General features: G+C 47.0%; 2 protein-coding genes across 2 annotated transcripts in view; one reads left to right on the forward strand and one right to left on the reverse strand.

Moving 5' to 3' along the window:
- Positions 1-1,718, reverse strand: part of Slc37a3 (solute carrier family 37 member 3) — a 42,640-nt gene extending 40,922 nt beyond the window's left edge. Inside the window, exon 1 of the mRNA XM_038320653.1 lies at positions 1,621-1,718. The gene's annotated coding sequence lies outside the window, so the exon portion shown is untranslated. The remainder of the gene's footprint in view (positions 1-1,620) is intronic.
- A 4,079-nt stretch (positions 1,719-5,797) lies between these two features.
- Rab19 (RAB19, member RAS oncogene family) lies at positions 5,798-14,156 on the forward strand. Its single transcript, XM_038320661.1, has 4 exons — positions 5,798-5,876; positions 8,425-8,637; positions 11,616-11,799; positions 13,888-14,156. Exons 2-4 carry the CDS (start codon positions 8,437-8,439, stop codon positions 14,154-14,156), a joined length of 654 nt encoding a protein of 217 aa, XP_038176589.1. The 5' UTR covers positions 5,798-5,876; positions 8,425-8,436.
- The last annotated feature ends 1,351 nt before the right edge of the window (positions 14,157-15,507 follow it).

Here is a 15,507-nt window from a genome sequence, read left to right on the forward strand (position 1 = left end):
AGAATCTTTCTGATCTCTTGTCATCTAACTAGAAGCCACCAATTCCACGCACATCCCTTCTCTTTTCAAAACTCAAGCCTACCCAGGTGTATACTCCTATGATCCCAGCAGGAAGAGCCTAAATTTGAGGCTAGCCTAGATTACAGAACTAAACCCTGTCTCAAAAACAGGCAGAGTGCACATTCATTTGGGAGCCTGCCTTAGAAGCAGGGTTTGGCTCAGTGGTAGTGTTTGACCAGCACACACTACACCCACTACACCTGCTGTGCTGGTAAACAGTAGCAACCCTAGCATTCCAGAGACAGGGATATCAGAAATTCAAGGTTATCTCCAGCTAGAGAGGGAGGTGGAGGTGACCTGGACACACACACACACACTCACACACACACACTAAATCTAGTAATGTTTTTCCTTAAAACTGCCTCATTACCACAGATGTTTAAGGACCTCGCTATCTGTGGCAGGGTTCTAAAACCACACCCTTTTACACCAAGGTTCCTAGGACCACATTCTCCGTCTTTGCTATTTTTGGACACGTTCCAAAGACAACTACTTTCTCCTTCCTCCTCCAGACAAAGCACTAACCATGCCAATGGTCACTGTAATGACATGCCACCCTCGCTGATGAACAGGCATCCACCCAGAACCTTAGACAGTGAACACTGAACCTGCTTGCTCCTGAAAGCCAGACAGCGACCACCCATTGCTCTGACACGAAAGTTCAAGTCCATTCAGTTCACTTCTTTGAGGCTCAATTTCCTCACTTAAGGATTAAATGAAACGATTTACTGCATTTTTAGGGCAGTCTGTCAGACAGGAAACATCTGGCAAATGGCGAAGAAACAATCCAACCATCAGAGAAGCAAAGGCGCTCTTTTCATCGGCGATTATTTCGTAAACTCCGAAACGTGTGTGAAGATACCAAGCAATGGTTAGAGGCTAGCAATTACAAGTCTGGTTTTGCTCGCCCTGGCAACTATGCTTCCTCTAAAACATTTCAGTTAAGTAATCACAGCATCGCCTAACATATTTCAGGAAACATTAAAACTAAGTGGACACATTCCCGTTGTCCCTATCAAAATTAAGAACAGGCCACACTCTGCAAATACGAAGAGTCAAAGAAAGATGAATAAGTAACAGATCCCAATTCCTGGTAGTTACTAGAAAACAAAAGCCTAGTTTCTCCACGAAGTCCGTTCTTCCTCTCTGACCTCGGTGCATCCTATTCAAAAGCCTTCCACCCCACCTGAAAAGAGGCCTCCTCTGGCTAAACCATGAGCTCTCTTCTTGGGTTTCATTTTTCTTCAGTTCAAATGTCCCATGATCCAAGGCCAAGGGACCGGTGGTTCGAGGGGTAGAAGTCTCCCCCGGCCGGGGGATCGCGTGGGCTCGACTGGGGCCACCTTCCCTCTCGGATGTCCTCCTCCCGCTGCGGTGCACACAAGCCTCAGGACCAAGCAGCGGCAGCACCGGGAGCTCCGGTAGGGTCCGGAGGGGTCCAGCGGCCAGCCGTGCCCGCGCCGCCACACCCACCAGCTTCCCGCGCCTCCGGCACCCGAAGCTCCCCGCGCACCCAACCGGGCTAGGGCCCCAAGCACCCGGACGCACGCAGACTCGCACCTGAGACCGGCCGAAGTACCGACTCCGCTATACTCGGGCTGCCAGCAGCCCCCGCCGCCGCCTCACCCAGCGAAGTGGCCAGAGCTTCCGGACCTCACGTGACCGAGCGTACAGGGGCATGCCGGGAGCTGTAGTCCGTCAGTGCCGCTTCACCTGCAAGCCTCGGAGTCTCCAGGTCAGGTTTAACTGAGCTCCTGCGGGAGGGGACGGTGGCCAGAAATGTTAGCTGGAAAGAGGTAATGAGTGAGAGATATAATTTGAGAAGAATTGGAAGGCTAACCATCTTTTCAAAAAGAGGCTTTATTCTGCTTTAGACTTTTGTTTTATTAAATGCAATTCAAGGCTCTACACCCCATCGCCACTCCACCAAAATAAATCATGCATATTAAGATTCCCAGCAGCGTCAGGCGGTGGCACACCTTTAATCCCAGCACTCGGGAGGCAGAGGCAGGCGGATCCCTGGATTGAGTTCGAGGCCAGCCTGGTCTACAAGAGCTAGCTCCACGACAGGCACCAAAGCTACATAGAAACCAAGCAAAAGATTCCCAGCAGCAGGACTGGAGCGATGATTAAATAAATAAGACAGTTCATTTTTTTTTTTTTTTAAATGGGGCTGGAGAGAGGGCTCACTGACTGCTCTTCCAGGAAACAGGTCAGCACCCACATGGTGACTCACAACCACAACAAGTCCAAAGGACTCGACATCCTCTTCTGGTTTTCATGGCACTGCACAGACAACAGACACAGAAATAGAAAGAGGCAGAGGAAGACGCCATTGCCACCATCAAATCGCCTTTTGCAGGGCCAAAGGTCCAAGACCAGGTAATAAGAACTGCTTCCTTATACTTTCAACTCTCAGAGCAGGAATCCAAAAATCATGATAAACACAAAACACACATCTAAGCATGTTCAAGAAACACCACCATATGGTCTGTTGTTTTAGGTGTTGGGTTCACACAGATCTGTGGAAGAAACAGGGTCACTTTGGGATGATTTCTAGCCTTTGAGCAGTATGGAAATCAGCTTCTGGTGAACAGACTGACTGTAGCTTTGCAAATAGCATTTTTATTGTTAGATAATTTACACCTTAGCAAGTCAGTTTTCATATACCAAAACCTCTTATCTGAAGCTCCCCAAAGAGACAAATGCCAAAGCAATTCCCAATCACAGGACACCTTGGTTTTCTGAGTCCTCCCAGCAACCAAGTTTTGCATAGGTTTTGAACCTTTTAGGAAACACACAGACAAGATTTACATACTTCAAACAGAAGGTAGTGGACACAAAAAGCAGATCCAGGCCCAGGTGCTAACCCTTGAATCAAACCGGCTGCAAAGCTCTGCAGGCGCTCCAGCTGCAACGGTCACGTGATAAATGTTGCTTTCTGGGGCACTCCTAGACCCGGTTCATTTCACAGTTACTCTATGGCATTGGTAACGCTGGTCAAGTTTCTCTCGACTTGCACACCACCTTTTAGCCAAGGCTTACCAAAGGCCTGATGGCTTCTGGTTAGGAAAGCTGAAGTCGCAGCAACAGAGCCAAGACTCCCCCAGCAGAAGAGAGGCTGAAGCAATGAGCTAGAGCAGAACACCTTAGAGCCAGCCAAACCCCAACACAAGAGACATCAAAATGTTATTACAGCTCAGGGTGCACAGGAAAGGGACAATGAGGGGGTGGAGAGCAGTTGCTCTTCCAGAGGACCTGGGTTCAATCCCCAGCACCTACATGGTGCCTCATAACTGTCTAGATGGGTATTTGATGTCCTCTTCTGACCTCCTCCAGCACCAAGCATGCACATGGTACACAGACATGTGTGCGAGCAAAACACCTTACATAGTAAAATAAAATAATTTGTTTAAAAAAGGAGGGAGACTGAGGTAAGGGAGGAACATATTCGTCCAGGCTGATAATGGAAGTGCCTCAGTTATAAACAGGTGTGGGCCAAAAGCAACACCTACCGAGTGGATTTCCAAATTGTACGTATTTCAGCTTTTCCATCTGTGGATTTGAAAATGAAGTAAAGGGGGAGATGAGATACTGGAGAGGTGGCCCAGTGGTTAAGAGCAGTTGCTGTTCGTCTAAAGCCCCCAAGTTCAGTGCCCAGCACCCATATCAGGCAGCTCACAACCTGCCATAACTCTAGTTCCAAGAGATCCTTTGCCTTTATTTGGTATTCTCAGGGACCCGAATATGTGACATACACACACAGACACACACACACACACACACAGACTCCCTCATTCACATAAATAAAAATTAAAAATCAATTAACTGAAAACCTAAAAATGGGGCTGGGGAGATGGCTCAGAGGTTAAGAGAACTGACTGCTGTTCCAGAGGTCCTGAGTTCAATTCCCAGCAACCACATGATGGCTCACACCCATCTATAATAAGATCTGGTGCCCAGAACATTATATACATAATAAATAAATTAAAAAAAACAAACCTAAAAATAATGTAGAAAGGCAATCAGCAGGCTATTTTAACCCTTGATTTGAACCTCCAGGTGCCCTCCCAGTATGCAATGTGGGCTGGGTCTGAGCCAACTGACTTTTTGTTTTGGTTTGGTTTTGACAATAATCATCATCCAAAGAAAGAAAAAAAAAGAAAGAAAACATTTGCAGCTCCCGCCAGTGATACTGACATTACAGGGCCTTATTTCCCGCCCCAGCCCACACATTTGTGGTGGATCTTGACCTAGATCCAGTTTCCAGGTTAAGCGTGTGATAGTGGCTCTCAAAACCACAGCCGGCAGCACGTTAGACAGTGTCTTGCTTGTACTCTCTAGAGAGAGAGAGGAACTATAATCAAGCTTTGAGCTGCCTTGCTTAAAAGAGATATTTTCAAAAATCCTTGTGTGGGTGGAATTCGGGGTAAGATGAGTCACAACTTAAAGGTTATCTGAAGGCCTCAGAGACACAGTGTTCTTGAACAAGGGACAGTTGTCTCTTATTTCAGGGCTGCAAGACATGAATGCTGGGAACTGAACTCAAGTCATCTGGAAGGGCAGCAAGCGGCCTTATCCACAGAACCATCTTCCCTGCATGAAAACCCAGTTCCTAGGATAGGCTCTGCGAAGCGCTTAATTAACACAGTCCAGAACTGGTAGACTCTTTGAGTGGAAACAGATCTTTGTTCCTACTGGCAGCTTCAAGGACCAATCAATTCTAAGTTTTCTCACACTTAGAATTTAGCCTCTCCAGAGCCGTCCAGTGGTGGCTTTAGTCCCAGCACTCAGGAGGCAGAGGCAGGCAGATCTCTGTGAGTTGGAGGCCAGCCTGATCTACAGAGCAAATTCTAGGACAGCCAGGACTGTCTCACAGAGAAACCCTGTTTCCGAAAAATTAATAAATGAATAAATAAAAACAAAACCAAAAAAAAATTAGCCTCTGTTGTGTGGTAGAACTTCTAATTGGGACTACACACACACACACACACACACACACACACACGTGCAGTAAAACATCTTTGTTTCATTTATTTTGTTTCTGTGCTGAGAACAGAACCCAGGGCCTTGCATTTACTAGGCAAGTGTTCTACCATTAATTTAAATCCCTCACTGCTCTAAGTTCTTTTGATTCGTGCGCTTTTCATTTATTTGGTTTGGGGATTTTTGTTATATTATTTTTGTTTTTTATTTTACATTCACTTATTTTGCCCGTGAGCACGTGTTCATGCACCTAGGCCACCTAGGCGTGGTCAGAGAACAACTTTGCCCAGGGGGTAGAAATCGGCTCTTCAAGCTTGTCAGCAGGTAGGTACCCTTACCGACTGAGACATGAGACATCTTATGGACCCTTGTTGCGCAAGCACCTGCTTTCTTCCAGTGACTTCTTGAGACCCAGATCAATATCCTCTTTTAACTCCATCTCGGTTATCAGTCTCCCTGCCCAGCCAAACAAGCAAGTGTATCGGGCGGGATGGAGGATGAAGGATGCGGAGCAAAAGAGGAACAGGGTAGCTTAACAGGTGTCAGTTGCGGGAAAGGCAGTTCCTCTCTGGGTTTTCTCCTGATCTGATGAGTTCTGGCAGGAAAGCTAGCTGTGTGTACTAGCCAGCACCTCAGCCAGAGCTTCGGGTTCCTTGCAGGTGGGAGGGATTGCCCTTGTTTCCCTTTCGCTTTCTCCAGCCACCAAACCTGACGCCAGGGGCCGGAACTACAATTTCCACCGCGCGGCAAGGCAGGAGGAAGAAGGGCACCGAGGGCTGCAAAGGTAACGAGGAGAAAAAGCAAACACAACCTGCTCGCCAGCCAGCAAGGTGAGAGAGGGGACAGGTAAGCAACAGGTGGACACAGGTGAAGGTTGCGGGGATGTGGAACGGTGTCTGGGAAGAGCCGCCGGTTTCTCCTTGCAGGGCTTGTAGGGGGCTTTTGTGGAATCCTGGGCACTTTGATGGGGAGGAAGAAAATCGGGACTTGGAAACAATGTTTCAGCTCAAGTTACAGTGGTAAGATGCCGGAAGTAGAATGGTTTTCTTTAGTTGAAAAGACGCAGAAGAGTAAAAAGGTGGTTTGATTGTACCTCTTCTCTAGAGGATCCTTTCTCCTATGTGATCTCAGGGGCACCTAGAGGCCCTAGACCATTCCTTACCTCTATAAAACCTTTGGTTTCTACCAAAGCATAGACTAGGTATTTGTGTGCATTTTTAATTGTCACTGTAGGCATGAGCTTTCCTATGGCATCAGAGAAAACCAAAGAACAACTCAAGGAGAAAATGATAAGAGCAGTTTACTGAACCTCAGATTCAATCATCAAAGTATTTTGAATACTTTGGTCTCGTGAGATATTTAGTGAGCAGACCTCACCAAACGTGTGATAATTTAAATGCCAAAGTACTTGTCCTTTCCGGCATATGCTTGCTGCTCCAAATGTCTGCTGAATTGTCATGTGGACTAGGAACTAAACATGTTACGGAGCAAGGGGAGCCGGAGACTGACAGATAGGAATCCCAGGGAGCTAGGTTTTAGCTCCTGGAGTGAAGAGCTGCCCCGGTTCACACTCGTTTTCAGGAGAAATAGAGTTTCTTGAGATTGAAGATACTTAAGCCCGGGTGACTGTTGAAACAGAGATGTTGAAAGCGGGAACGTAGTTCCAGGTAATTGATGCATTGACCGATGGTTCTCAGAGCTCTTCAGAGTCACCCGGGGAACAGGTACACGCGTATCTGTTGTTTTAATTTTTGTGTGTGTTCATGTGTGTGTACATCATGTGGCAGCCAGAGGTCAACCTCATGTAGCCTCCTCAGTGCCATCCACTTTGGTTTTGGGAACAGGGCCCATCATTTGCCTGGAGTTCACTGAGTGAACTAGATTGGCTGACCAGTGAGCCCCAGGGATCCTTTGGATTCACCTCCCCAGAGACAGGCTTACGAGCACATGTCACCGGGTCTGGCTTTCTTTTTTAAAATGTAAACACATAAAATAAAAATAAATGTTTTTTAAATGTTATTTGTTATTATCTTATGTGTATGAATGATTTGTTTGCACATATGTCTATGTTCTGTGTGCATGCAGTGCCCATAGAGGATAGAAGACAGCATTGGATCCCCTGAAACTGGAGTCTCAGATGGTTGTGAGGTATCATGTGGGTGCTAGAAACCAAACCTGGGTCCTCTGGAAGATCAGCCAATGCTCTTAACTACTGAGTCACCTCTCCAGCCCCATAAATTAAATATGCATGTATATGTATGTGTGTATACATATATATATATATATGTATGTGTATACATATATATATATATATATATAGAGAGAGAGAGAGAGAAAGAGAGAGATAGACAGATAGATAGATATAGTGGATCTGATATAAGTTCTAGGTATATGTATTTTTAATTATCTCCTCTAGCTAATTCTGATAATCATTAAGTTTGGCAAATACCAACATTAGAAACCTTTAAGTTATTTTCTTTTCCATACTAGAATTTCCCATAGAGTTCTCCCACCCCACCCCCACCCCCAAGTATCACTATATAATGTTAGCTATCCTGGAACTTGCTATGTAGACCACGCTGGCCTTGAATACATAGAGATCTACCTACCTCTGCTTCCTGAGCACTGGTATTAAAGTTGTGTGCCCCCACACACCGCCCTGCCATATCATTCTAACTAAAGTTTTAATTTTGAATATCTTCAAAATTCTAATTTCCTGTTTGAGACAAATGGAGTGCTACGTAGAGTAAAAAGGCCACGTGGGTGCTGGCTAAATGGTTCCAAGGTTAAAAGCATTTTAATTCCCAACATCCACTTCGAGCTCCCAACTGCCTGTCACTCCAGTTTCAGGGTACCCAATACCTCTGGCCTCTTTGGGCACTGTACTCATGTGTGCTCACAGACCTGTGAGTCTTCCTTAAACTGGCTTCCCAGGCAAATCTTGTCAGTTGTCATGAGTTAATGGGCAGCCAGGTTTCTAGTGGCTGCGGCATGTCTTTCACCTGACTGACGGCCAGGGTGCTACTCCTGTAGGCATTCCCTCCACTATCCTGCTCTTTGGGTACCGCATCTTCAGAACTGGGGTTTCCTCAGGTCTCTAACTTGGTAAAGCTGACTACACTCTTTTCCCATCAAAGAATGATCTTATCAGTGTGAGGGCCTTCCTGAAGCTGTGACCACATATACCCGGACTGTGGGCTTGTGGGGCAACTCCCTACATCTGAACAGTCATTGACATCCTTCGCCCATGAGAATGTTTGTCCTGTGAAAGCCACAACCACCCCAGGTTGTCTTCTACCGCATCCCCGGTGCAGGAGCCCAGAAGGTGCTCACTAGATAAATACTGAACGCTGTCTTTCCTCCCTGGGTCTGTTCTAGGAAGCCAGAGCCATGCAGTTCTCCAGCTCAGCCAGAGCAACAGATGAGAACGTGGATTATTTGTTCAAGGTCATTCTCATTGGAGATTCCAATGTGGGGAAGACGTGTGTGGTACAGCATTTCAAATCTGGAGTCTACACCGAGTCACAGCAGAATACCATTGGGGTGGACTTCACAGTGCGCTCCCTCGAGATAGACGGCAAGAAAGTGAAGGTCAGAGGGATACTGGGGTAGCTCCATTCTTTCAGCCAGAACCCCCATTTTAAGTAAGGCGTGAACACTTTACATAAGGTTTAAGAAGCCATGAAAGAGGATATTGCTAAATCTACCTAAAGGTCATAATTTCTACAAACCAAAAATATGATAAGCAGTCAAAAGAGGAAATATATATTTGCAATATGAGAAAAGACTAGATTCTTTGACGTAGCAAGAATTTTGATAAATGTCTAAGAAAAGCAACAGCAACTATGTGATGGTGCATACCTATAATCCCAGCATAAGGCAAAGGCAAGATGACTAAGGCCACCTGGGCCACATTTTGAATACCAAGTCAGGCTGAGCTACATAGATAGTAAGGACCCTCAATAATAAACAGAGTTGGGGACTAGAGAGATGACTCGGAGGTTAAGAGCTGTTCTTCCAGAGGTCCTGAGTTCAATCCCCAGAAACCACATGGTCGCTCACAACTATCTATAATGAGATCTGGTGCCCTCTCCTGGTGTGCAGGCAGAACACTGTAATTAATTAAGTAAATCTTTAATAAAATAAAAGGAACTAAATTAGGTAGTGCATGCTTTTAATCCTCGTACATGGAAGGCAGAAGCAATTGGATCTCTGTGAGTTCAAAGCCAGCCAGAGCTATATGGGGAGACCCTGTCTCAAAAAATAAACAGACAAAAGACCAATGACCAAATATAAAAAGTGGCCACAGACCAGACAAAACTTGCATCACAGATTTTGTAAGAATACAGTCAGAGCCAGCATGACAGCTTACCCCCAAGTCTGACGACCTGATTTCCTTCCCTGGGCCCTGCTTGGTAGGAGAGACTCTGCCTTGACCTACACAGGCATAGAGGGCACCAGGTCCTCGTGCACACAGATAAGCCCTGTAGAGTCTGGGAAAAGTTCAGCTTGCAGGCTTATCTCCTCAGGGAAAGAGACGTTTACCGTTTGCAAACTGGCGAGCCTTTGCTCTCTGTAGAGCCAGCTTCCTCCATAACCCCCAGAATTCATATTTTGCTTATCCCAGCCCTTTCCCCCTAAATCTTGAGCATCGCTTCTAAGTTCATGAAAGCCATCCTTTATGAGTGACATCACTTGTACTTTATACAACAGCCTAAGAGACTTACAGGACAGGGTTTCTCTTTATAGCCCTTTTGCTGTCCTGGAACTCACTCTGTAGACCAGGCTGGCCTTAAACCAGGAGATCCGCCTGCCTCTGCTCCCCAAGTGCTGGAATTAAAGGCATGTGCCACCACCACCACCCGGCAAATTCTCTGATATCTTACGCCAGGCCACTCCTAGCTCCCACAGGCATTATGTGTGTCTCAGTCATTCTCCCTAGACCCTAAATCGTGAACAGTGTTCACTGTTTATAAGTCAACAGAGCCCATCTTTACCAAAGAAGCCATTTGTACTTCATAAAGTCTCATGTAAACATATCTTAATCTTTGTTATACACAAAGGGCTCAGCTAATTGCCATCAGAAAACATTTTTCCAAAATTGTGCTGTGCTTAAGCATGGCTAAAATAAACAGCCTAGTGTCAGACTCTAGAAATTTGTCCCTGCTGACTAAGCCAGATGGAGCCAAGTTTCATTCATACCTCACCTGGGTCATTTCCCTGCTGACTGTGATGCTTGCAGGCACCTACGCGTGCGTGTGCACGTACACACACACACACACACACACACACACACACACAATGATTTTAAAAACGTAGACACTAGCCGGGTGGCGGTGGCGCACGCCTTTAATCCCAGCACTCGGGAGGCAGAGGCAGACGGATCTCTGTGAGTTCGAGACCAGCCTGGTCTATAAGAGCTAGTTCCAGGACAGGCTCCAAAGCTACAGAGAAACCCTGTCTCGAAAAACCAAAAAAAAAAAAAAAAAAAAGTAGACACTATTGAAAGGTGTATAAGTGTAGTGAGGAGCTGTGGGCAGGCTGCATTCCGCCACCCAGCTCCCGGCCGCCTGGCTCCTGCAGGGCTAGCTTTACACCCGAAATAACAACACACAAACTGTATTCATTTAAACACTGCCTGGCCCATTACATCTAGCCTCTTCTTGGCTAACATCTTGACTAACCCATTTCTAATAATCTGTGTAACACCACAAAGTGGTGTCTTACTGGGAAGGATTCAGCATGTCTGACCTGGTGGCTTCATGGCGACTGGCTCAGAGAGGAGAGGCATGGCGACTGCGCGAGGCATCCACCTCACTTCCTTCTTCCTGTTCTGTCTACTCCACCCACCTAAGGGCTGGCCTACTAAACGGGCCAAGACAGTTTCTTTATTATCGAATGAAATCAACACAAACAGAAGACTCTCCCACATCACGTACGTTGGTGCTGCTGTGGTCCACACTTGGGACGATACTCTGGAGTACTCTGATAGGGATGCTACTGGATGCGAAAAGTCTGCGTGGTCCTTAGAAACCAGTGTGGTCCTTAGAAACCAGTGTAGTCCCGCCTACACCATCCCCTTTGCCAGGATGCCTCCCAATGCGTGAACTCGAAATAGGAACCCAAAATCTAGACCAAGGGATGTTTGAGATCAAAAGTCAAAAGAAAAGATCCAGGAATAAATAATCTTCCCGTCAGTGGGAGAGCCCCTCAGGGTGATCCCTAAACCAGAGAGCACATTTTGACCCCGCCTGGTCCTACTGAATCTGAATGCATTGAAGACGTGGAAATTTATTCGTTCTTTTAAAATGTATATTATTCATTTATTCTGTGTGCCTGTGTGGGCACGCCTGCCACTGTGTGTATGTGAACGTAGAGGAGAACCTGCCAGAGTTGGCTCTTTCCCTCCACCGTGTGGGTCCCAGAGACTGAACTCAGGTCGTCAGGCTTGGCAGCAGCACCTTTACCCACTGAGCATCTTGCCAGCCCACAGGAAACTATTTGAAAGGTGACTTAAATGAAGGACTGTCCATGTTGCTATTCCTCCTGTTATCTCTTGTGTCCTGCAGATGCAGGTGTGGGACACAGCAGGCCAGGAGCGATTCCGCACTATCACCCAAAGCTACTACCGGAGTGCCCACGCCGCCATCATTGCCTACGACCTCACGCGGCGATCCACATTCGAGTCTGTCCCTCACTGGATTCATGAGATAGAAAAATACGGAGCTGCTAACTTGGTCATCATGCTGATCGGTAGGGCGTTTTCCAAGCAGTCAGCTTTGCTTGCCCCTCCTCTACCCACGCTCAGCTTGCTTTCCTCAGTAGTGCATGATAAAATCCTTAAACTCAGAGAGTGAGGCCACCACAGCCAGCAAAATCATGATCCTCAGGAGGCAAAAAGGCTGGTGAGGGTTCAAACTTCAGGAGTCTGACCCCAGGTAGTTTATTTTAGGCATATTTAAGCATAGTACAATTTGGTGAAAACTTTCCTGGTGATAATTAACTCAATCCCATGTGCACAATAAAGCACAAAGTGAGATAAACATTGGACTGATTACAGGCTGGGTAGTGGTGGCACATGCCTTTAACCCTTGCACTTGGAAGGCAGAGGAAGGCAGATCTCTGTGAGTTCGAGGCCAGCCTGGTCTACAAAGGGTGTTCCAGGACAGGTTCCAAAGCGACAGAGAAACCCTGTCTCAAAAAAAAAAGGGTACTGCTTGCACACCCCCACCCCAGAGCTTCTCACCATGGGGATGAGCAGAGTAAACTCCTTTGTCAGCGATCTGTAAGCACCTGGGTTGTGTCAATCACAGAGAAAATACAGAAGAGCTTGAGGTTTAACAGGCCCCAAATTTGCCAGGCAGTGGGGGCGCACGCCTTTAATCCAACATTCGGGAGGCAGAGGCAGGCGTCTCTGAATGCAAGGCCGGCCTGGTGTCCGAGAACAGCAAGAGTTACACAGGGAAACTCTGTGTAGAAACAAACAAACAAAAAGCCCCAAATCCCCTCAAATGAATGTCAACCGGCCAATGAATGGCTACTTATGGGTGTGGAAATTCCTAAGTGAAACTTTATTAAAACATAACTTTAAAGTTCACTGGAATTACATGTGATCCCAGGTCTCTGGATGATGATGAGTTAGATTGAGAGCTCAGGGCCTGGAGAGACGGTTCAGTCGGTGAGGCGCGTGCTGTAAGATCCTGAGAACTTAACTCAGATCCTTAGCTGCCCTGTCAACATCAGGGGCTACTCCCCACGTCTGTAGTCCCAGTGCTGGGAAAGAGAAACAGGGAGAACCGTGGAATTCATTGGCCAGACTGTCTATCTGAGTCAGTGAGTTCAAAGTCCACCGAGACCTCATCTCAAAAAAGAGAAAAAAAGGATTTCTCTGTAGCTTTGGAGCCTGTCCTGGAACTAGCTCTTGTAGACCAGGCTGGCCTCGAACTCACAGAGATCCACCTGCCTCTGCCTCCCGAGTGCTGGGATTAAAGGTGTGCGCCACCACCGCCCAGCTGGAATTTTTCTTCTTAAGCTGTCAATCAAAGGAAAGGGCTGAGCATGGTGGCTAGGGACAAAAATTTCAGAGTTCGGAATTTGCCAGATTCTGGTACATTTGGTGTTCTATAAGAGCCTCAGCAGGGCCTGGGCCACCATCTCTGGACTGTGACTGTGCCGCCAGGTTCAGGCTAGCCTGGGCTACATGAGGGGACCTGTCACAAAGAACGCAGAGGGGGTGAGCAAGATGGCTACGTGAAAAAGGCACATGCCACCAAGCCTCAAGACCTGAGTTCAGTTCCCCAAGAGAAACAGCTCTTGAAAGTTGTCTTCTGATCTCCACATATGTGCCGGGGCATGTGAGTGTCCCACACTCCCAACACAAGACAGAAATGTACTTTTTTTTGTTTTGGTTTGGTTTTCGAGACAGGGTTTCTCTGTGTAACTTTGGCTGCCCTGGAACTCACTCTGTAGACCAGGCTGGACTTGAACTCACAGAGGTCTGCCTGCCTCCCTAAGTGCTGGGATTAAAGGCATGTGCCATCACCGCCCAGCATATAAATGTAATTCTTTTTTAATTTAAAAAATACAAAGACAGGCCAAGTGGTGGTGTTAACACCAGCCTCGGGAGGCAGAGGCAGGCGGATCTCTGTGAGTTCAAAGTCAGCCTGGTCTACAGTGTGAGTTCTGGGACAGGCTGTAAAGCTACACAGAGAAACCCTGTCTTGAAAAACAAATAAAAAAAAACAAAGACAGAGGGGAGAGAGGGAAGGAGGGAGGGCAGGAGAAAGTTCATTTTCAATAAAGACAGGCTGTGTTTTCAGTTATCTTTACACATATCTGTAGGAAACAAATCGGACCTGTGGGAGCAGCGGCACGTCCTGTTTGAGGATGCCTGCACACTGGCTGAGAAGTATGGCCTCCTGGCTGTCTTGGAGACATCCGCTAAGGAGTCCAGGAACATAGAGGAAGTCTTCGTCCTCATGGCGAAAGAGTTAATCGCCCGCAACAGCCTGCACCTGTATGGGGAGAGCGCCCAGCAAGGTCTCTCCCAGGATTCCAGCCCAATTTTTGTGGCCCAGGGCCCCAGCGAGAACACCCGCTGTACTTGCTGAATGCCCGTGGGAAGCCAGAACAGAAGCCAGGGTACACAGACGCCAGCGTCTCCAGGCAGAACTGCAGGCACAGCCTTACCCCTGGCCTGGACGGGCAGCACAGACTCTGAGGACAAGGGATGCCGATGTCCTTAAGGACTCCTTGAGAAATGAGAACTTCAGGACCTGGGGGAAGAGGTTTAGGATGGACATTCCCCATCCTGGTTCTGTCTCCCCAACACCCCAAATGTTTTATAGTGGAGTTTTCTTCTCTGTTGTACAAAGACAGCAGTGATAGCAAGGAAAGAGCAGGAACATGAAGAGAGAGATATCGGAACATTCTAGATTTGGAAACAGGTGGGGGAAGGCCTGTAATGAAAAACCAGAGTTGCCAGATTGGTGTCACATGCCTTTAATCCCAGCATTTGGGAGGCAGAGGCAGGCGGATCTCTGTGAGTTCAAGGCCAGCCTGGTCTACAAGAGCTAGTTCCGGGACAGGCTCCAAAGCCACAGAGAAACTTTGTCTTGAGAAACAAAAAGAAATGAAGGTAGGAAGGAAGGAAGGAAGGAAGGAAGGAAGGAAGGAAGGAAGGAAGGAAGGAAGGAAGGAGAAAAGTCAGTGCTTATTGACAGTCACAGCCAGGTCTTCCCAGGGAGCCAGGGCTGTTGGCTAAAAGCCAGAAATGCCATCTTCCATCTTGCCAAATGGTCAGGAACCAGGCAGGAGGCAGATGGAACTGGCTCTACCTCTGATGATTTGACCACAGGGATGGAAGAGATGCTTACCATGAGTTCCTAAAACATCAAATTACCTACCACACAGAAGTCAGTTCTGTATTGAAATTAACTTGTCACTGGGCGGTGATGGCACAGGCCTTTAATCATAACACTCAGGAGGCAGAGGCAAATGGATCTTTGTGAGTTTGAGGCCAGCCTGGTTTATAAAGCAAGTTCCAGGACAGCCAGGGCTACATAGAGAAACCCTGTCTCAAAAAGTAAAAAAAAAAAAAAAAAAAAAAAAAAAAAAATTCTAGTTATTCTATCGATTATCTGCAAACCAGTGTTGTGTCACTTCCTATAAGATGTGGCCAAAGAGCAGCTGATGCCTTCTTGTGGTGGAGTAGCCGCCACTTCTGAACTACAAACAAAGGGCTTGAGTGTGGCTCTGTGGTAGAGCATTTGGTGAGCATGTATAATGCCCTAGCTTCAGTCCCCAGCACTGCAAAAATAAATGAATAAATAAACAGTAAGACAACAGAAATAAACTGATACAAATGTGAAGAAGGGCCGGGGTGGCAGTGAAGACTGCAGGTCCAGCTCTTGGGAAGTAGAGACTGGAGAATCAGAAGCAGAAGGTCATTCTGGTTGCATT

This window comes from Arvicola amphibius, chromosome 2 (genome assembly GCF_903992535.2).
Source record: "Arvicola amphibius chromosome 2, mArvAmp1.2, whole genome shotgun sequence".
Lineage (NCBI taxonomy): Eukaryota > Metazoa > Chordata > Mammalia > Rodentia > Cricetidae > Arvicola > Arvicola amphibius.

Bases quoted from the DNA above. Each gene is read 5' to 3' on its own strand.
- Rab19 (XM_038320661.1), top strand. From the start codon at position 8,437: ATGCAGTTCTCCAGCTCAGCCAGAGCAACAGATGAGAACGTGGATTAT. The intron at 8,638-11,615 runs GTCAGAGGGATA...TGTGTCCTGCAG, and splicing joins TAGACGGCAAGAAAGTGAAG to ATGCAGGTGTGGGACACAGC. The intron at 11,800-13,887 runs GTAGGGCGTTTT...ACATATCTGTAG, and splicing joins CTTGGTCATCATGCTGATCG to GAAACAAATCGGACCTGTGG.